General features: G+C 37.3%; 1 protein-coding gene across 2 annotated transcripts in view; it reads left to right on the top strand.

Moving 5' to 3' along the window:
* The window catches only part of zdhhc15b (zinc finger DHHC-type palmitoyltransferase 15b), a 41,300-nt gene extending 19,367 nt beyond the window's left edge, over positions 1 to 21,933 (top strand). The window contains exons 4-12 of one of the 2 annotated variants that reach the window (XM_069892814.1): positions 966 to 1,086; positions 1,546 to 1,615; positions 2,328 to 2,360; positions 4,685 to 4,805; positions 5,513 to 5,645; positions 7,697 to 7,823; positions 8,401 to 8,510; positions 9,032 to 9,100; positions 12,296 to 21,933. In XM_069892814.1, coding sequence (XP_069748915.1) covers positions 966 to 1,086; positions 1,546 to 1,615; positions 2,328 to 2,360; positions 4,685 to 4,805; positions 5,513 to 5,645; positions 7,697 to 7,823; positions 8,401 to 8,510; positions 9,032 to 9,078 — 762 coding nt within the window. In that variant the 3' untranslated portion in view covers positions 9,079 to 9,100; positions 12,296 to 21,933. Of the gene's footprint in view, positions 1 to 965; positions 1,087 to 1,545; positions 1,616 to 2,327; positions 2,361 to 4,684; positions 4,806 to 5,512; positions 5,646 to 7,696; positions 7,824 to 8,400; positions 8,511 to 9,031; positions 9,101 to 10,576; positions 12,230 to 12,295 lie in introns of those variants that run through there. The other variant, XM_069892813.1, reaches the window with a different exon arrangement.
* Positions 21,934 to 23,171: the final 1,238 nt, after the last annotated feature.

Raw genomic sequence — 23,171 nt, 5'->3', positions numbered from 1 at the left:
GGACTAGGCAGAAAAATGGGTTGGCACAGACTAGAAGGGCCAAATGGCCTGTTTATGTGCTGTAATGTTCTATGGTTCTAAAATAGGGCTTGATTTGATGAGAATGTTTGCATCACAGTTAAGAGTTTTATTAAAACCGACTCCCTTGGTATCTTCATGTTGTAGGATTTCGCTGATTTTTGCAGGTGGTGTATGACACCAGGGTTCTCAAATTTTATTTGATTCTCCTTTTCACCTACAACTAGGAAAGAAAGACTGCTTTTATAGAACTTTTGCTTCCCCTTCAGGATATTCCCAAATCCTTTAAACTAATTAAAATGATGTCCAAGTTTTGTCACTATTGTGGGAATCAGTAGCAAAGTTTCACATGACAGCCACACACACAAAAAAAAAGCAATGTAATAATGTCCAAATAATTTTCAGTAATGTTAAATGATGGATAAATATTGGGAATGAAAATAACCCTTCCACTGTTCAAAACATTGCCGTTAGATTTTTCTTTACTCACCTACCAAGTAGCAGGGGTCTAGAGTCATTTTAAAGTTGGACATTGTTGCATTTTTCAGGCCTTGTGAGTTGGCTTGTTTTTAGTGGAGACTGAAAAAAAATTCATGAGGTGAAGTAAATGCACTATATTGGGACAAAACCATGACATGTCTCTATTGTAGCTGTTGAACAATACATGGTACTTCAATATCACAGTTCTTTAGTTTCAAAAATAGCATTAATGCAAAATCATTCCACTGTACTATAACCATTGGCTGAAAGTTGAAGATTACATTATTTTGCTTTTCTTCTAATGGGTTTTGAGGGATTGATGTTGAAATTCTTCTAATTTCCTATTGGATAATAATTTGATATCAGCTTTATTCTTGATTCACCGCAAAGTTAGCCTCTTTTAGTAAGACATTCTTGCATTCCTTTATGAATGGATTAATTTTGTTGCATTTTTCATGTGCTTTTAGTTTCAATTGGCCAGAGTCGACAGAGAGAGATATGAACGAGAAGAAAATCCTGAAGTACAAAAGCTAATCCTATTGGATGCGACTAAAAAATTACCAGTATATACTAGGACTGCAACTGGAGGTATAAGAACCCAATAGCATGCACTATGTACATAGTTGTGATAATATCGCTTAAAACATTTATAATGTGTCACCTATTTGAAAAAAATTAAACATCAGGGTTAGATTTGCAATGAATTATTCGCAAAAATGACCCCTTTTTTGAGGAAAATAATTGAATTAGAAGTGAGAACAAAGAAGTATAACCAGAAAGCACTGATCAAGGGAAAGAGATTTTAAACATGACATTACTGATTTCAGTTTCTAGTCAGTTCTTGTATTATCTTAGGGTCGATAACCTGTTTATTGGCCTTGTGTGGCTAGATTCTCTAACATTGAAAACACTTGAGACCCACTGAAATTATTTATTTCTGGATTTAAAAAGGAATTTTTTTTCAAGAAGTGTTTGATGTTGAAAATTTTTCACCTTAGAATTAAAATTGCAAGGTAACTATAATAATTTTTGATTTCTTTACATTAGCCATCCGATATTGTGACCGGTGCCAACTGATTAAACCTGATCGATGCCATCACTGCTCCATCTGTGATACGTATGTAGTTCAGATCTTTCAATTAACAAAATTTAAAAAGATCAAGATTGATTGAAATGAAGTGTTCTTGTACAAATGATCTTGCATGTCGATCGGATTACATCCATAGTAGACTTAATTCTAATATGTACCTTCCATCTATAAAAAAACCATTGATTTAAATGTAGTGCAGCTTGGGAGATCTCACTTGCTCAAAATAAGCAGATTTTTTAATTGCCCAGTTACATATTCATAGTATCTCTAGGTAATTGATAACATGGTTTCTCTCTTACTAGAGAATCTAATACTGATTATACCTCTGGTTTTTAATTTTTTTGTCAGACATTTTCCCCTTTCTCCCAAGGTATTTGTATTTGCCCATTTCTGACTTCTAACACATCATCAATTTTAATTGCTTATTCATTTGCAGCAGTGCTTTCAGTTGCCAGAGACCCAAGTCTGGAATTCCCTCCCCAAACTTCTCCATTTCCTTGTTTCTCCTATTTCTTGCAAAGCTCCAACGATTTGCCTCGTTAACCAAATTGCTATATCTCTCATGCAGCTTTGTCAAATTTTGTTTGATGCTTCCATGAAGTGCCTTGACGTTTAACTAAGTTAAAGGCTCTTGTAAGTTTATGTTGAAGACCAGCCTAATTTTTCCTAGAACTCTCTGAGCTTTATTTTGATATATACATTATTTATCACTAACTGGATTTTTTGTTTTTGTTTTTAGATGTGTACTGAAAATGGATCATCACTGTCCTTGGTAGGTTAAAATTGATAATTAAAAGAGACCAATGTAATCAATCCTTGTTTGGCCCTGACTGCCCACAGAACTGAGCCTCAGACACAAACTCTCACCATGGCCCCCTCACCCTTCCTCCGCCCCCAACCTCCCAATCCCTCCCCTTCTCTCTTGGATCCCTCCGACCCTTCACCTCCTGTTCCACCTCGTTCTCCTCTCACCAATGCCCTCCACCCCATTGACCCCCCCCCACTCCAATCCCTGGCCAGTCTTCACCATCCCATCCAACCTTCTCCTTTTGGAGACAGAATATTCTATCCTCAGTAGAGGCCTCACCTTTGTCCCCCTTCACCTCAATGAGTTCCGCGTACACCATGATGCCAAACTCTTCTTCCATCGGCTCTGCCTCCGTGCCCACTTCTACAACCAGGATTGTCCAACCCCACTATGGACTCCTTCTCCCAACCTGGATTCTTTGTTCCGGCCTTCTGCACACTTGGGACCATTACCACTGGCTCACATTCTAATCTCACTCACTTGGAACACCTTGCCTTCCCCTCTCTCTGCACCAGTCTCAACCTCACTATCAAGGGTGGTGCTGTTATGGTCTGGTACACTGACCTCTAACTAGCCGAAGTAAGTCAACAACTCTCAGACACCTCTTCTTACTTACCCCTTCAACAGGACCCCACCAAAACTCATCAAACCAACATCATACACATGATCTCTGAACTCACCACTTCTGGTCATCTCTTTTCCCTGGCCTCCAACCTTGTTGTTTACCACTGCCTGGTTATTTTCATCCATATAACCATTTATGGAGCAGCTACCTCCTACTCAAAATCCACAAGCCCAATTGTCCTGGCAGACCCATCATTTCCACATGCTCCTGCTCTACCAAACTTGTATCCATTTAACTTGACTCCATTTTGTCCCTGTGATTCAGTCCCTACCCACCTGCATGCCCACCATCATTTCAACAACTCGACTATCTCATTTTCACCATAGACAGGTAATCACTGTACATCTCCGTCCCTCATACAGAAGGCTTCAATATCCTTTGTTTTTTCCTCAACAACAGACCCCTCTGCCTCCAGCTGGCAGAACCAGTCCTCGCTTCTCCTTTAACTCATCCCACTTTCTTCAAGTCAAAGATGTAGCCATGGCTACCCATATGGGCCTCAGCTGTGTCAACTTTTTGTTGGCTTTGTGGAACAATCCATGCTTTGCCTACACAGGCAAGGCTGCTCATCTCTTCCTCCACTTCACTGTTGACTACTTTGGTGCTGCCTTATGTACTCATTGACTTAATCCTCTTAGCTGCCAACTTCCAAATTCACTTGGGCTATCTCTCTGTCTCCAACTTAGGAGACAAACTCTTTCTACAAACCCATCAATTCTCACAGCTCTCTTGACTGCACCTCTTCACACCCCGTCCTCTGTGAGGATTCCATTCCTATTTCACAATTCCTCCTCTATTGCGTCTCAGGATGAAGTCTTCCAAGTTTTTCATTTAAAAAAAAATGTGACTTTCTCTCTTCTACCATCAACTCAGCTCTCACCCACATATCCTCCATTACCTGCACATCTGCCCTGACCCCTCTGCCCCTATGCCCAATGACAGGATTCCCATGTCCTGACCTACCACCCCTCTATCCTCCTCATCCAACCTATCATCTTCTGCCATTTCCACTGACTACGTGATCGCACCTCCAGATACATCTTCCTTTCTGCCTTCTACAGGGACCACTTCCTCCATAATTCCATCATCCACTCTTTCCTCCGACCAATTGCCCCTTGGCACCTACCTCTTTGACAGCAGGAAGTGCTGGACTTGCTTTAATGTTCTGCATGATTGGCTCACATACCTTTCTTGGAATTCCAACCTGTATTTTTCACTGCAGTAGGACCAGTTGCTGCACTGTGGGAGATGCATCTTTTGGAAAAGATGTTAAACAAGTCCCCACCTGGCTTCTTAGTTTTGCATCAAAAATCCTGTTGTGTTATTTCAAAGAAGAGCTAAGGAATTTGCTCTGGTGTCCTTCCATTTTAAATAACTGAGCCACTATCTCTGACCAAACAAATAATCTGATAATTATTTGACTGCCATCTGTGGGACTTGCCAGTGTCTATTGCTTGTGGTATTTCCCACTGCTTTACTAACTTTTTCTTCAAAAAGTAATTTATTGGTTATTAATTATTATTATTAATTATGAAAAATAATTATTAATTATTGTTATTAATTACTTTGGGTGTTGAGAGGTCGTGAAAGTGCAATTTAAATCTCAGTTGTACTTTATAATTATAACCAAAGACCTTGTCCTGATCATTTTATTTTTCTCTAGGGTGAACAATTGTATTGGATTTTCAAACTACAAATTTTTTCTGCTCTTTTTGGGATATTCCATGCTGTATTCCTTGTTTGTTGCTGCCACAGTTCTGCAATATTTCATCATGTTTTGGACGGTAACTTCCAATTTTCATGTATCCTTACCCAAACTATGAAATGCACAAGTTCAATCTGGGTAGAGACTCTTTTTGTCCATTAGATAGTTAGTTGGTTTGAAGAACAAAAAGAATATTTGATTGCTTTACACTTTAAAATTTGAAAATTCCTACCTGAACTGGTTTCCTTTTACTTGTACATAATATAGCTTATTCCTTTGCACTTTTTGCCTTCGTTGCATGAAGGTATCCTGGCTAATTATCATGCAGTGTACTAATGGCAATTCTTCATCAGGACCTAAAGTGAGTGCTGGGTCTTGGATGGTGCCAAGACAACCACCGTCCAATCTCTGTCTTTATCAATGAATATAACCTCCTGTTGGAACTTCCACTGTATAATCAGGTATGGAAGTCTGGCTAACTGGGCTGTCCCCATTCTATTCCTTATCCAGCTGCATCGTGAGGTGCACTGTATTGAAAATTACTGACTGTTTTAAGATTAGTTAAATCAATACAGGCTTCAAATTGAACTCCGGATATTTGCACTTCTATAGTTTGTTCGACATAAAATTGTGCCATTTATCCCAATGTGATTGTCAGAACCATGGTCACCCTGACTGTGTAATGTGATTTTAAGAATTGAAAAGTTAAGTTTGAAAATCGAAAGTTTGCTGTGATCTTGCTCAATGATGGGGAACAAATTTCATTAGCTCTTATTTTCCCTACAGGGTGGTCTTCCAGATGGTCCTGCAAAATTTCACGTACTCTTTCTTCTTTTTGTGGCTGTCATGTTCTTCCTTAGCCTCCTGTTCCTCCTCAGCTATCATTCTTGGCTGGTCAGTTTAAACAGATCTACATTAGGTAAGGGCATCTCACTGAGATTTCACCATTACTGGTGGATATTTGTTGCTGTTTGTTATGTGAAGCATGGGGGGGAAGAGGAGTGGGAGGTAAACCCATGTTTCACCTTCAAAGTAAAAGTTAGTAATTCCTCAGAGTTTTAGTAGATCGATTTGTTTGTCCTAACAGAGTGAATGGTCATCTCCTCTGGCCCTGCCAAACCCTCAAGATATTCGTACTGCTCGTTTTCTGACTTTTTACATCAGTGGTTATCTGACAAGTCCCCAAGCTCAGAAATTCCCTCTCTTGCTATCTCCCTCTCTTCTTTCCTCTAAGTCACTCCTTAAGGTCTACAATTTTCATCAAGGTATTTGTAATCTGCTCTAATATTTATTATGGTATTCAGGTATATTGCAATATCGTACTGTGTAAAGGTGCTCAATGGAGCAGATATTGGTGACACCACTGTGACAATAATTGCACATGGCTTGTGCAAATTACCTACAGCTTGTTTCTCGTTGATTATGGGGGGGGGGGGGGGGGGGGGCGGGAAATCAGTAGAGTTATCAGTTTGGTGATTCTACTTCATTTTTTTTTTCCGCTGCAACCGTGTCTGCCTGTCCCACATCGGACTTGTCAGCCACAAACGAGCCTGCAGCTGATGTGGACATTTACCCCTCCATAAATCTTCGTCTGCGAAGCCAAGCCAAAGAGAAAGAAAGAGATTCTACTTCATTACAATGCAACAACACATAAATGCATCTATTTTAATCCAAACAAGCTGAGCTCAATCTGTTTAACTAAGAGGTTATTCAAATGTTAACACAAGGGTTTCTGTTGATTGGGGCTTGAACCCTAGCATGGCTGGTAATAAGGTGGCACAATGTGTAATTTTTAAACTGAGCTAGTTTTTCTCTTTCCATGATAATGTGAGTCAGCCTGCAGTAGCATTTCTCTACATTCAAGTTAGAACTACCATAGCCCTTAACAAAAAAAAAACAATTGTCAGAGAACCCAAACCATGTAGATTGGTAACTTTACATACAGTGACTTCTCAAGAAGTCAGTGTTTATTTGGATGGAATGGGTGCAGGGAAGGAGGAACAAACATTGGAAACTGACCACATTCATGGGCATCTCATTCAGTGCCAAGGTAGCCAGTTTCATAACTCTTGGAACCTTGGATTTGACCATATGATCTCTAAGCTGAGAAATAAGGTATATGCAAGAAGCTTAAAATAAACATTGTAGAAAATGGGAGTGAAATAGAAAAATATATATTTTAGCATGAACAGAAAAGCTGAGAGAACTGAGCAATCTTGTAACTGACAACCCACCAGCTCTCTAAGTAGCCAGCCAATCCTCCAAAGCACAGATGAAAGTAGACTATAAGACATAGGAGCAGAATTAGAATATTGTCCCATCGAGCTTGTTCCACGATTTGAAACATGGCTATCGTTTTTTTTAAGTAAAACATGAAAGTCTGCAGACAACGTGGTTGAAGTAAAAACTCAATGCTAGAGAAACTCAGGTGGTCCATACAATGTCCGTTATGTACCAAAGATAAAAAATACATAACCAACATTTCAGACTTGAAAGGTATGGAAAAATATCAGCAGGTGTCGGAATAAAAAGGTAATGGGGTGGGGGAGGCATGGTCACAGAGGTAGGAGGTGATAGGTGGAGAAGGGAGGGAGGTCACAGCAACAGACAGGGGGAGGAGGGATGCCTAGATGAATAGAGAGGGAAAGGGGTGCAGAGCTGAGTTTCTCCAGCATTGTGTTTTTACTTGTTTTGCTATCATAATTTTCCTCTTAACCCCATTTTTATGCCTTCTCCACAATGTTTGATCCCCATCAACCTCCCACTTCTGGAGACATCTTCTCCATATCCACTGTATCCAGCTCTTTCAATATTTGGTAGGTTTCACTGAGATCCTCCCTCATCCTTCTAAATTCCAGCAAGTACAGGTCTGGAATGAAATGCTCTTCATGTGTTAATTCTCTCATATTCAGGGTCAAAGATAAGCAATTCAGTAGATTTCTTTATTAATTTGTTTTCTCTCCTTTCCAGAGGCTTTCTCAGCTCCAGTATTTCAACATGGCCCAGATAAAAATGGTTTCAACCTTGGTGTGTGGAAAAACTTAGAGCAAGTATTTGGACCCCCAAAAAAGTACTGGCTGCTCCCCATCTTTACCAGGTATTCTACCCATTCAGACCATCAGTCCTGGTGTGCATTTGTAACAATGCATACAATTTTAATAATATAGCCACACAGAGAAACAGGCTATTTCACCCACTATGTCCATGCTGACTATCAATTACTCAGTCCCCTCAGAAGCAGCATGAATGGGAGTTTGCATGTTCATTGGTGGAGGTCCAATGCCCAAATTCGTGTTCTTTCTCAGAAACATAATTTGTGTTCATATTTACTTGCAGTATAGATGGTGGTTGATCAGCAAATTGAGTCTATTCCAGCTCTCAAAGCAATCTCATCAATCACATTCCCCCACTTTTTTTTCTCTCCCAGTAATCTGCTCATGCTCATTATCAACTTCGATTGTCTCATCACCCATCTGCATTCGGGATAATACAGTTGCAAATTAGCCAAACAATCATCTTTGGGATGCACTTTGGAAAATCCATGCAATTATAGGGAGAATGAGCAAACTCCACAAATATTAGAGATCAGACAGAACCTGGATCGCTGTTCCATTGTTGAATGCCAACTTGTTTTTCTAAGTTGTATGTTATTTTTCAAATTTTAATTTCTTTAGTGTTGGAGATGGACAATTTTTCCCCATGAAGTCTCAGTCAGAGAGCCACAATCCACTTCTCTCCAATGATGAGCACTGGGATGAGGGTGATTCTGATGTAGACTACTATGGTAAGTCACTTTAGTGATGGAATTGTCTTTTTTCTGTAAAAACACACAGAAATTCTGGCTTTGCAGCATCCAGTAAAGATGAATCATAATGAATTTGATGAATCAATTGATAAACCAATAAATGTGGAATGACTATTGCAATTGATTTGAAGAAACTCTGAGCCACAAATTTTAATTACTGATAGACTATATATTTGAATGATCAGAGTAATGCCGTCATCCTTAAATCTTTACCTATTAGGAAAAGCTGTCATAATCCAATGGGTTCAGGATTTAAAAAAAAAAAACACTAAAAGGTGGCATCCTTCACCTGGATCCCATAGTAAGAATCAAGATGTTAGTATGTGGAAAATTATTTGAAGTACCAATCACTGGACTATGAAATGGAAATTGTTTCCAACCCTCCCACCCTCCCTCACTTGCCCATTCATCCCCCTCGCTACCCCCTTCCCCCTCTCTCCCCACCCTCTTATTCGGAAACGATTCAGTTGTTTTCTAAAAGGTTACTTTTTTTCACTCAGCAACAAGAAGTGGAAATACCTCTGTGACTGTAGAAATGGAGAGCTAGCTGTCTTTTGTTGCTCCTGCAGGTAAGCGTCTGTGCCAATTTTTCACTGTTAACAGATTCTTATTTCAGGTTATTTGGAGGACAGCAACAAAAGCGTATGATAGGAGAGTTTATTGTCATATGCGTAAGTACAAAATACAGATGCAATGAAATTCTTCCTCGCTGCACACACACAGATACACAAGATACACCAATAGTACAAATTAAAGAACTACAATGCACAATGAGACAAAAAGATAGTTATTAAGGATAGCTAAGGCTTCATAGTTGCAATAATGCAAAAAAAAGGAAGCGATGTTTTGCTGGTCTTGAAGTACTTTATGGTTAGGGTGGTTCAGAGAGGTTAAAGATGTAGATCACTGGAGTTCAGGCTTCTGTACCTTCTGCCTAACATTGGCAGTGAGAAAAGATTGTAATGGGAAATCTTTATGCTAGATTAAGATATCATCTGCAAATGCAACATTTAAAAATAAAAGGAAATATGAAAAGTATTTTGCAGAATAAATTCTGCAAATTTGTTAGAATTCATTAGGGGCAGCACGGTTAGAATAGAGGTTAGAGCAACACCTTTACAGCGCCAGATATTGGGACCAGGGTTCAAATCCCACACTGTCTCTAAGGAGTCTGTATGTTCTTCTCGTGTCTGCATGGGGTTTCTCTAGGTCTCCGGTTTCCTCCCATTGTTCGAAACATACTGGAGTATAAGTTAATTAGGTGGAAATTGGACAACACGAACTCATGGGCCAAAATGGCCTGATACTATCTGTACGTAAAAATTTAAAAAATTTAAATTTAACATAGTATGATGAAACTACTGTTAAAAGTAATTTTTTTGTTATGATAACATCCCTATTCAAAGTAGATGTAAATGGAGGATGTAACTTTTAAGTGATTCCATTCCACCATTTTGTTTTCAGTTCTTTGTCGTTGGTTATCGTCGAATATCAACATTTAGGTTTGAGTACCATCCTGGCAAAGGTCAGAGTTGAAGCATGTGAATCAACAAACAAATCTCACATCTTGCTTTCTGTTATTTCTTGGAAAATTAAGTAGAAATTCAATATCTCATAGTCAGAAGAGATTATTATAATGGCTTGACATAAGCTTTCTTTCAATTCTAATTAATGTGTACATCTGTGGGGTTGAGTACCAGACTAAAGAGTTCATGATGTACACAGACCTGCAAAGGAGCAGGTTTGCAGGACTAAATTCATAGCAGTTAAAGATTTCAATTATTGGGAACTCATAAGCGCCATTTTCTACTTTTGATTGATGTGTCGAGATTTCCATCTAATTGCTTGACGTGCACGTGTTTGGCCATCCAATAACTTTGTTGTGCTGACTGGTTTTTGAAGAGCCATGGTCATTAAATTGATTCATGTTTCCACTCAGTTATACATTAGTGGTTTCTATGAACATAGATAAGGGGGTAAGATTCTTGAAGAATGTTTTTGTCCATTTTAATGTTAAAATCATAAATGAAAACCTTTCTTTTCAGGTTAAGCCCCAGTAACACAGTATTATTTGATGTGAAAATATTAGAACCAAGGATCCCTGAGGGACTTCAACAAATGGGATGGAACTATTACATGCCTTACAGTCTTCTGAAGATCCTCTCATTACATTATGTACCTTTTAAACTTTGTTTCATGAACAACTGCATTTTCTTGGGGTGGTGGATGAATGGAAGGAGACTGCTGTAATTTCATTTACAAACTAAATATCCATGAGCTGTGATGTGTATGTAAATAATGTGCGTGTGAATGAGACTCTACCACAGATTCCTGAAACTAGTGGGTGATTAATGTGTCGTATTTAACTCAGTAGGGCTAAGTGCTAAACAAAAGTCCTTGCATTAAAGTTGCATGGGTAAGGTACAAATATCAAACTGTCAAGTGGAAAAATCTGCAATATCTGTTCAACCATGTGTTTGAACAAAAGAGCATTGTTTATTTACTGTGTTTATATGAATTAAGTCATTTCAAACCAGGTCATTTTTTAAAAACGTTTTTTAAATATGTTTAAAGATTATTGAATTTAGCTAGTTTTTTTATATGTTTGTAATGTGATGTACAAATTTTTTTAACTAATTTACCATCAGAATTAAAATTAAATATATTACTCCAATGAGGGACTAAAGATTGGTAAAGCAGTATCTGCTCCAAGTTTGAGTTATTCTTGAACTTTTGGAAAATATCAATAATCTATGAATTAGTGTGCACACATACCTTTCACATCATAGCTTTAGCATAGTACAGTTTTCATTATCATTTTATGGTCCAATTTAATTTTTGTGCTATTTTTATTTTTGAGCAAAAGAAATGACCAACAAACGTATACCATAAAATTCTTCTGATCTTTTTCTGCAACTTTTTAAAAAATTCTCCAATTTATGTATTTAACCTGTAGAATGATTCCAGCACCCCTAAAATTTCTCTCTGTACAGCCTGTAATTGGCACAGACCAGTTAACATTGAGATTTTGCTACCTGTTATTTATTTTAAAAATGTATATTTCAATTTAAGGTATTTTATTTTGTATTGGAACAAGTACAATTTGAGTGATTTTTCTGTGCATAGAAATGCATTCCTTCAACAACTTAAGCTTAATGGGTAATTACTATGAGAACATGCAACTCTCTTTTCCAGTTTCCACCTGTGACCTGTTGGGATAATGTGGCTTTTTATTTTCCTGCACTTTGACTTCTGGAAGTTTTCTGACTTGCCGTAAGCTTCTGAGTCACGTCTCAGCCTGTGGAAGAGCAAGCACTTTAAACATCTCCATCATCATTTATAGAGGAAAGAAATAACTTGTTAGTAGACCTCAGAATGTAATTATTTTAAGTAGTTAGAGAATTGAACCAGTTCAGACCAGTTTTTAAAAAAAGTGATTATTTTCTTCAGTAGGATTTAGTGTATTCACTTTTCATACTTAAAATGTTCTTGCAGGTATCACTAATATTTGAAAAATTTGCCCATATATTTCATTGAAGTGCATTTTTCTTTATTTTAATCCTGTGCAAAATATTTCAGCCAATCTTTATGATGGGTGACATTTGGTGCCATTTGTGGGACTCAGCTAGATACAGTTTATTTGTTTTCCTTACTATTACATTAGTAACTGCATCGAAAAATAAATTCATTGTTTGAAATATCTGTCGTAAAGTTGTGAAAAGCACTCTATAAGTGGAATTTTTGACCTTCATTTCCTTTTACAGGTTCTGTTACTGGCCAATCTGAATTAAATAATTCAATGTGGACTCCAAGAATGATATAGACTGAAACCCTTCTATATTTTTTTAAAAATATTTTAAAACTTGCCATTTTTTATGTTAAGAACGTTTCTGCATATTCACTACAAAGGCTTATAGAAATCAAATCAATGATAGTATAATGAAATTGGATTTAAAATGAGTTTAATAGTGAGCTGCCCAATATAGCAAAACCATGGGATTTTTCAGATATTAAATGCTTCTCAATCCTCGATTTTTTTTTAAATTAAAAAATTTTTTTTCTCAAATCTGCCAGAGGTGTTGTGCAGACATATAGATTAATTTTGTACTGTATATCAATCCACCTTATTGAGATCCAATCAGTGATCAAATTTCAAGTATTATAATACCTCAGTTATAATGTTTTAAGTGAAGAATTGTATGTGTACAGATTGAGACATTATTACAAGAAATATTTTAAAAACCAGAATGAGTTCAACAAAGAAGCAGTTAAGTTTATTTCTGAGAATTATTTTTATAACTTTAATTTGCTTCTTTAAAATGGCACTGACAGGTACAAACATAAGTTCTGCTATTGAAAATTGAAGTCTGTTTCCCAGTATTTCTACAGTTTTGATTATTAAGTCTTCAAAACGTTGACTATTAACCTGACATGCACATACAATTTAATATTAATTACTTTCAATGTCACACACTCTTTCTCCCAGCCCAAAATAAGTTATGTTTTTTTTTATAAAAGTAAAACAACAAGTCTAGCTCTAAGTATTTCAAAATTAGGAATATCTTCGGAGATCTTGTAAGGAGAAATACAAGTGGAAATAAAATTGCAATTTCCATGAATAAATCTGCAGAATTAAATGGGAAATTTATTGGTAGTTAACCTAGTAACTTTCAAATGTAAAAATACACATGTCTAAAATAAGCCTTGCCCATTCAGAGAGTGATATAATTAGCATTTTTGTCAGAATGCTTCATCAACCCATTCCAATAATCTGGTTACTTTAAATGTATTTTTACCACATCGCAGATCTGCTTCAGTATTTCTCTATAAATTAAATTAACAACTCACTGGGCAGTAATTGTTACCAGACACAATGTTTTTATGAAATGGGTTATGAAGCAAAATACATGAGTTCCATATTACAACAGATAATTTGGGTGCATATTTTAATTCCTCTATTTCTTTGCATCTTAATAGATAGCAATAATCTAGGTGAGATCAGAATATATTCTAGGTCTATAGCAATTATAAAATACTGCCAGTAATAACTTGATCAGTGCTATTTTTCTGCCATATAATGCTCCTCAGATATCCCAAACCTTCAAGGGAACCAAATGATGTAAATCAGCTAGCAGGTAGAAGAGTGAACACTCATTACATGATATTTTCTCTCTCTCTCTCTCTCTCTCCCTCTCACTCTCTTTCTTATTCACGGACATTTTTTATTTACCCTGTTAGCTCAGAACCTAGCTTGGAATAACTTTGGAATATTAAGAATAAAATACCTCAAGCTTTACATGAAAAATATTAATCCAAAGTGGAAATCTTTGTACAGTAAAATCCATGTTATCCGGGATTCAAGAAACCAGCAAAAAAAATTGCAAAATAAATATATTTTTTTAAAAATGCAAATTTAAAATGGCACACCTCGCCGTTAGTTTTCCAGTCATGCAACACGCAATCTCAAGCAACTTGAAAATTCATTTTTCTAGCATCTGCGAATCCTCATTGGTACCGGATACCGTGAGTTTTACTGTATTGGCATCACTCAATTATTCATAGGAAAATAATCATTACTGTTTACAGTAACATCCCACGAATCCTCAGTAATTCAAGAGTGCATTAGTTTTACACTGGAGAAACACATGAATGTGCCCTCTTTGAGCCAGTTAGAAGATTTTCTCTTGTATTATTAGAAAAATGGTAAAAATATAATTAAAGTATGCAAGAAAGTTTATGTTCCTCACTGAATCCAAGGAACCCAATTAAACATTAGAGAGATTTAATATATTTGAGTATAAGAAATTTACAGTTTAAAAATAAAGTTTAAAGGAACCAATTTATCTGGTGTTTATTACATAGAGTGGAGGACGAAGCTCTCCATTGTACACTGTAGAATAAAGCAATCTTGTCGAGTAAACACCATTTCATCCATGTGCTAATTTATTATCTTGAAATATATTGTCAACAAGGTTGAATATGTGGTACTGTACTTAATTTGGAGTGACAAACATTAAAGCAAATTAGTATTTAAGGAAAAGCAAGTAATAGGTTTAGTATTTGCTGACAATGTAAGGAAACTAAAAACTTTTGTTATTTGTCACTCTAATTGTGGTTTGTTTTTTTTTGTTTGTTCATTGTAAATGGGAATCACTAACAATTAAGTTCTCCTCCCTAACTGCAGGAAGGTTCTATAGTTAGTGACATATTGTTTGACAGAGAGGAACTAGGAGGTATTTTCACGATTCAGCCATTATTTAGCTTTCTAGACAGAGTAGGTCACATGTTTTTCAAAGTGTAGTTAAAGATTCAACGAGGGTTGCACCTTAAATGGTGGGATAGTAGGTGCTTGAGATGACCATTGCTTTGAATGAGATGCAAGTGCTATTTATCAATCTGAATTGATTGCTTTATTACCTGAAGGGTTGCAGATTGAATGGGTACACATCTGAATGGGAGAAATTCTCATTAGGAAATAAATGAAGCACAAGAAACATTTTCTGAATAATGTAGGGCCTCGATGAGACCAGTTCTTGAGTTGTGCCTGCAGATATGGCCCCCTTGTCAAGAAAAAAAAACATAGTTACCTCAGTGGAAGTATAGCAAATATTAGCAGACTATTACTGGGTATTCTGAGGAGAGAGTAATCTTAGAACATCTTAATACCTAGGGTTGGTGTCATAGTTTTACAGCATGGAAACAGGCCCTTTGGCCCAACTCATCCATGTCAATCAAGGTGTTAATTTTTGGCTAATTTCACTGGCCTGCATGTGGTCCATAACCCTCAAAACACTTCCTTCCCATGTACCTGTCCAAATATCTTTTGAACATTCCAATTGTTCCATCCTCTAACACTTCCTCTGGCAGCTTGTTCTATATGCCCATCACCCTCTGTGTTTAAAAACTTGTTCCTTAGATTCTCTTTGAATTTTTCTCGCGTTCAACCATGACTATCTGTCCTATATCTGCCCCTTATGATCTGGTAAACCTTCAAGGTTAACCCTCAGCCTCATTCACTCCAGGGAAAATAGTTCCACCCTGTGCAGTTGCTCCTGGCAGTACAAGCCTTCTGGTCCAGGCAATATTCATGTGGATCATTTCTGCATTCATATGACGATATGATATAGGAGCAAAAGTAGGCCATTTGGCCCTTCAAGTCCACTCCACCATTCCATCATGAGCTAATCCATTGTCTCACTCAGCTTCTCTCCCCTGCCTTCCCCTCAACCCTTGACACCCTGACTATTCAGATATCTATTAATCTCTGCCTTTAAATAACCATATAACAATTACAGCACGGAAACAGGCCAATTTGGCCCTTCTAGTCCACACTGATCCAAGTACCCTCCTTTAATCCCACCTACCAGCACCCTGCCCATATCCCTCCATCCCCCTCCCATTCAAATACTCATCCAACTCTTTCTTAAATGACAAAATTGACCCCTTCTCCACCACCTTTTCTGGAAGCCCATTCCTCACAGTAACCACTTTCTTGAGTAAAGAAGTTCCCTCGCATTTTACTCCTAAACCTTTGCCCGTCAACTCTCAACCCATGACCTCTTGTATCCATCTTTCCTACTCTCAATGGGAAAAGCCTTTCCACATCAACTCTATCTATCCCTCTCATTATCTTAAACACCTCTATCAAATCCCTTCTCAGCCTTCTACGTTCCAAGGAATAAAGACCTAATTTGCTCAATCTTTCCTTGTATTCCAGATGCTGAAACCCAGGCAACATTTTTGTAAATCTCTGCACTCTCTCTATCTTGTTAATACCCTTCCTATAAATCGGTGACCAGAACTGCACACAGTACTCTAAATTTGGCCTCACCAATGCCTTGTACAGTTTCAACATTACTTCCCAACTCCAATATTCTATGCACTGATTTATATAGGCAAGCATACTAAAGGCCTTCTTCACTACCCTATCCACATACGCTCCTACCTTCAGAGAACAATGCACCGTTATTCCTTGATCTTTCTGCTCCACTGCATTCTTCAGTGCCCTTCCATTTACCACATATGTCTTGCTTTGATTAATCTTTCCAAAATGAAGCACCTCACACTTATTAGCATCAAACTCCATCTGCCCACTCCTCTAAGCAGTTTAAATCCCTCTGCAATCTTTGAAAACCCTCTTCATCATCCTCAATTCCCCCTATTTTAGTATCATCTGCATATTTACTAATCCAATTTACTGCCCCATCCTCCAGATCATAAATATATATGACAAACAGCAACAGTCCCAAAACTGAACCCTGGGTACACTGCTTGTCACTGGCCTCCATCCTGCCAAACAATTATTTATTTATTTTTTAAAACTTTATTTATTCGTTCAAAAAACAAATAGTATATGACATATACAACAATTAACCATAAACAAGAATGTTATTTTTTATATATAGGAAAAAAAAAGAAAAGAACCCCCCCCCCCCTTCAGCCAACTCTCCTAAGGAGAGCCATAAAGAAAGAAAAAAGAAAAAATATTAAAGAAAAATTAAATATACATATTAAGATCTAATCAATGTAAATTGAAATGTAAATATTCTGAATATAACAACCACTTATTAATTAAAAAATTATAATTATCATGCGAAACATACATTATTTTTCGCATTATTAAACAATATCTCATCTCATTATGCCATCTATTAATATCAATCATATTTGTATCTTTCCACATATTAGCAATATATTTTTTCGCTACAGATAAAACTAAATATACAAAAGCAAGCTGAAACTTATCTAATCCCAAGCCTTTCAGAGGTTGCAAACTACCCAATAAAAATACTGTCGGATCTAAAAGTATTTTAATCTTATACAGGTATTCTAAAAACACTGGCAAACAATTATCTACTACTACTCTCTGGCACCTTCCTTCCAGCCACTGTTGAATCCATTTGACTATCTCTAAATTAATACCCGAGGACTTAGCCTTCCTAACTAACCTCCCATGCAGAACCTTATCAAAGGCCTTACTGAAGTCCATATAGACAACATCCACTGCTCTACCCTCATCAACATTCCAAGTCACCTCTTCCAAAAATTCATCAAGATTGGTCAAACACGACTTTCCACGCACAAATCCATGTTGAGTGTCCCTGATCAGACCCTGTCCCTCCATATACTTGTGTATACTGTCTCTAAGAACGCTTTCCATCAATTTACCTACCACAGATATCCAACAACTTACACAGCTGCCTGTTGATCAAATTCCAGAGGTTCAGTACTCTTTGGCTAAAGAAATTCCTCTGTATCTGTTTTAAATGAGTGCCCTTCAATCCTGAAGTTGTTCCCTCTTGTCCTAGACTCCCCTACCAAAACAACTTTGCCACATTTACTTTGTCTAGGCCTTTCAATATTCAAAATGTTCCCATGAGACCCCCCCCCCCTTCTGAACTCCAAGAAGTACAGGCCAAGAGACATTAAATGATCCACTCTAGCTTAATCAGATCCTTCTAATGCATAGAAACCTGAACTGCTCCTAGTATTCCCAAGTGCCATCTAACCAATGTTTTGTACAACTGTAATTTGAAGTTCCAACTTCTGTACTCATTTCCATGGCCAATAAAGGCAAGCACATCACATGCCTTCTTCACCAGCCCATCTACCCGTGTCGCTTCTTTCTGGGAACCCTGAGGTCTTGCTGTTCAACAACACTCCTTGGGGCTCCGCCATTCACAGTACATATCTTTCCCTGGTTTAACTGCCCAACTTTCATCAATTTCCCCTAACTGTGGTGTCTGCAAAATAGACAATGGGGCAATATGCATTGAGGTGAGAAATAACTTCACTCATGTGGTTGATTTTTTTTCTTGAAATTCTGTTTGCCCGAGGTTAGTTGATCTTTTGTGGTCAAGTATCAAATTGAGATCAGTTGTAAATTTTGGACATTAGGGTAATGAGGGAATGTGAGGACAAATCCAACAGGTATTGTTGATATGGCATATTAGTAATGTCACTGAATGGTAGAGCAAGCTGAAGGACAAAATGAGCAATGAGTCTAAAGGAAGGCAGACTGATACCATACATCTATTTTACGTTAACACCCTCAATTATACCGCAATCAACTATCATTTAACTTATTTGAAAACTGACATTCCCAATACTACTGCAACATCTCAGAATTTGGTCCAGTGATTATTTTGTCTTAAATACATGCTTTAATATGTTAACCACTCTGAGCACTTAGCTGATGAAAATAAAATTCATGGTGTGGGTGCACTACATTCAGTAACTGGCCAACTGCTGTGAAAAGGATAAGTAATTAATTACTTCCTTTCAATCAGTTTTGCCTTTGACAGTGGATGTATGGAAGAGGCAGGTCTTTGCAAATCAGGGCAGCAGGTTGGCGTGGTGGTTAGTGCAATGCCTTTACAGCGCCAGCGATCGGGACCTGGATTCGAATCCCATGCTGTCTGTAAGGAGTTTGTACGTTCTTCCCATGACTGCGTGGGTCTTCCCTGAGGGTCCCGGTTTCCTCCCACCATTTGAAACGTACTTGGGGTGTAGGTTAATTGGGTGTAAATTGGGCGGCACAGACTTACGGGCTGAAATGGCCTGTAACCGTGTGGTATGTCTTTAAAAAAAAAATGATTGCCTCCAATTTGTGAAATAACATTTCTGGAGGCATCCATTATCCAAACCAAAGTTTTGCCTAATGAAAGTTTGATACATTTTTTAATTATATGGTTTCGTTTTGTCTTAACATGTACAATTATCTCAGTGAAAAAAGCTGCTAGGGACAAAAATAAATTATTTAAAGCTTATACATTATTGTAACATTATTGAAGGACTTAATGTTTTGTGTGCTAACTTTGATTGTGGGTAACTTTGTAAAATCTCTGTGGATGTGCAACATCTTGTAGTATTTGTCCAAAGCAGCAAGTAATAGTTTGCAAGGAATTTAATTAAATAGACTGTGGTTTTATTTATTTGCAAAATGTGTATCCCATGCATGCCATACCTAAAAAAACAATGTACACTTTCACCTGTCTCAAATTATATTAATTGTTTGGTGAGGATTCTCTTTCCTCTTTTGTCAGATGGTGCTGGATGGTGGCAATTATTTGCTAGCCTTAAACAGTGCACAAAAGAAAGCTTTACACTATATTTTAGTACATAATAGTAAATGTCGAAATGATTTCTGCATGTAACATCATTATTCTTCCTTCCCTTCTATAGCCAATTTGCTCCTATGTCATCATTTAGGTAGGAGACTACGCTCGTGCACAATCAATTTGCCGGATCTATCATCAAGGTTGCAGTGAATGTTATGCATCTCTTTTAAACACTAATGCTTAGTAATCATTTGAAATCACAACACAGAATGGATTTATTCAAGGATGTATTTAGCCACAATAGTTTCAGCTGAAAACACATGGAGTGAAAACTTTTGAGACAAAGTTTGCGTGGAATTAGGATGTTTTAGAAACAGTGAAGTTGGCCTACTGAGAAATGAAGAGATGAGCAATTTAGCTTTTGCCTAGAAATGCATGACAATCACTAATGGCCAAAATTAATCCATTATATCTGGCACTTGTGTAGTGCCTTTTAGTCGAAGAAATACTGGCAACTTTGATGGCAGCCTTAGGCATGATAACATGAGTATTGAAACCTGTAACAAGTGTTTCTGATCATTTTCCATTAAAGAACATTTATCTTATAACAAACAGAGGTAATACTTAGTGAACATAGAGAATATTTCCACATTGTTAAAGGCCTCGCTCTTTAATGTGCTTCAGGCCTAAATTCTACATTATCCTCTGCTGAATCCATTACTCAATCAACTGTTGCTCAAGATTCCAGCACCCGCAGTTTCTGTTTCTCTATTTCCACAAACCAAATGCTGGGCTGAACCAGTGTGCAGATAGAGCATTTGCAATTATTATTTGCAGTTCCCAAATATCTCTGCAATGTTAATCATTATCGTACAGCCCAGAAGCAGGCTGTTTGGCCCACCACTTCTGTAGTAGCCATCACATTCCTTTCTGCACTAATCCCATTTTCCAGAACTCCCCTCAAGGGATGTTATGAGAGTGTCTACCTCCAACCCTGCATTCCCCAAAACCGAGTTTCAAACAACTTGACATTTTCCCCAGTGAGCAGCACTCCTGCAAATATATCAATGCAATTTTTGTCCTGTTTATGTGTTCTTCTAATGTAAGGGAAAGGATAGAGTCCCAGCGCTGCAAACACTCGTATTGGATAGTGATTCACTGTATATACTGTTTACTGAAGTTATTTTTTAATCTAGATGAAATAGCCAATGTTCATTGATATCCTCTAATTTTAGAAATTGTTGAACAATATTTTAATAGTATAATTTAAGTTGTGCTTAAGACTTGACACATTTGTAAATGTTTAACATACTTAGTGGGGAATGCGCATCCTTTGAAGCTTATTTGAGTCAACTGGATCCCAAACAGCACCATCTGCATCCTCTCTACCTGACACGTGAAATTTTTTTATTCTCCGGTTGTAAAGGAAACCATAGAACATGGCCATTTGGCCCTTCTAGTCTGTGCCGATCCATTTTTCTGCCTAGTCCCAACGTTAACCCAGTCCATAGCCCTCCATCCATTTAAAGATATTTTTCATTATCATTTCATCCACTAATTTAATTTGATTTCTCCAACCCACTTAAAGCTTCTAACTCAAGCAGTCAAAAACCAAGTAGGTTTTGCATTCGTACCTGAAAAAAAGCTACTTGAGATAAAGAAAGTTTTATCCCTTGTTATTTTCATGTTTAAGTTCCACCAAGAAAATCTCCATTCCTTTGAGGATATTTGTGGTTGAAGTTCAATTCTCACTCATTTTGTGAACTGTACTTGTGTATCATATTAAAGAAAACTGCTATTACAGTTACAAAGGGTATGACCTGAAATTCAATGAATCTTCTGCAACTGGTTGATGAGCAATTCTTTTCTGCTGACTTGCTAAGATCATTGGTTCAATTTAAAATTCTGGATAGGAAGTCGAGGGCAATCTTTTATTTTCTGCAAAGTGCACATTAAGCCCTGTCAGCTTTTTGGAGAAACATCCCGACAGTACCAAACTGCTGCAGTATCAGTTAGGGTTTTATTTCAAATCCCATGACAAAATAACAAGAGTCCGCATCCTTTGTCCTGTCACAGTGCCAGATAAAGTGTTTTTATTTAATTTTGTACACAACATAGTGTTGTCATGCCCCTAAATGCTGCAAAGATGTTGCCATCCGCAGTGATTATTTTTTCATTAAAGCTCTTTGCCTATGTTATGGAATAGACTTTTCACTTCATCGAATACATTTAGTGATATGCTGGTCAAATCTTTATTGTAAAAAAAAAACTTAACGAGAATAAAAGTGTTTTGAAGTGTTGGACTTTTAAAGCCATTTATTGAGTTGGAGTCAAATATATTGGTCATACATGTAATCGAATTAAGCTTGAAATAAAAAGCAAGAACACGCTGGATAACTAAGCTGATTGCTCAAGCCATTTGTCAGCTTCTTGCTGTGGTTGATGCATCCAGTCTTGCCTTTTTTCATAAATTTTTGGGTTTAATATAATTTTATGCACATCATCTGATGTTTGTGTGGCCTGTTTGATGTTGAAAATGTTGCACAGATATGGGAGAAGGGGCAAAATAAACGTGAAACAATTAGCTTAGAGATCAATTAAAAGGTAACAGTCATTTCTCGGAAGAACAAGGCATCTGGTCTCTCAAAGAAATTGAATCTTCCTATTTAATCACAACTGCATGATTATGGAAGCACATGAGGTGGCAGATTCTGTAGTCTGGAGGAAAAGACCAAGTTGGGAACTCAGTCAAAGGGATAGTCAATGTTTCAAATCAAGACTTTGCATCAAGTATGCTCATTTCCAAAAAGCTTTCTTCCTCTCTTTGATGGGAGTTACACGAATCTCTCATTGGTCCAGCTCTGTGGTTTCGACTTCTAATTTGCTCTTCGACCAGTCCTGATGTTCGATCCTTTACCTCTGGTGCTCAACCTGCTGAGTTTCTCCAGCAGTTTTTTTTTTGTTGCAGAATGATAATAGAACAGGATACAAATTTTACTGTATTAACTTCCGAGACCCTTTTGCTGCTAAATTTTCTTTGTTGCTTCCTGATTGTATGTAGTTATTCCTGCTTTTGCTTTATTCTAGTAGAAATGGAAATAGGGAGAGGTTCACTTATGGGTCAGCAAGTTTATTGAGCAAGCAGGTAGTCTAGATAGAATGGGAAACTTGGGTTTAATCCTAAAGTTATTCAGAAATATCTTGAAATCAGTGTTTTGGATTAAGGAAGAAAATGTCACATTCCTGTCCAATCGAACTGACCAGAAGGCTATGTATTTCACAAATGACAGGGGAACATCTGCCACAGCCGATGCTTGCTATTCCATTTAAGCTCTAACTGAGCAACTGCCATTTAAGCTCACATTCCTCCAAGGATCTGCTCATGGAGAAAGAAATAGTGAAAATTGGGATTGCAAGAGTGTGGGAAGGGAGGCAGATCGGGATGTTGCAGAGAGCACGAAGTAACAAGTGGGATTTTTCCAGTGATTCAGTAAGAATGAAGAAATCCCAAGCCAAAGTCAATTACAATGCAGATCCATCTTTCAAATAAAATTATCCACCGGTAACCTCCAGATTGAAG

This window comes from Narcine bancroftii, chromosome 8 (assembly GCF_036971445.1).
Source record: "Narcine bancroftii isolate sNarBan1 chromosome 8, sNarBan1.hap1, whole genome shotgun sequence".
Taxonomy (NCBI): domain Eukaryota; kingdom Metazoa; phylum Chordata; class Chondrichthyes; order Torpediniformes; family Narcinidae; genus Narcine; species Narcine bancroftii.
Note: the sequence above shows the minus strand (reverse complement) of the source record. Positions and strands in the feature narration are given on the sequence as shown.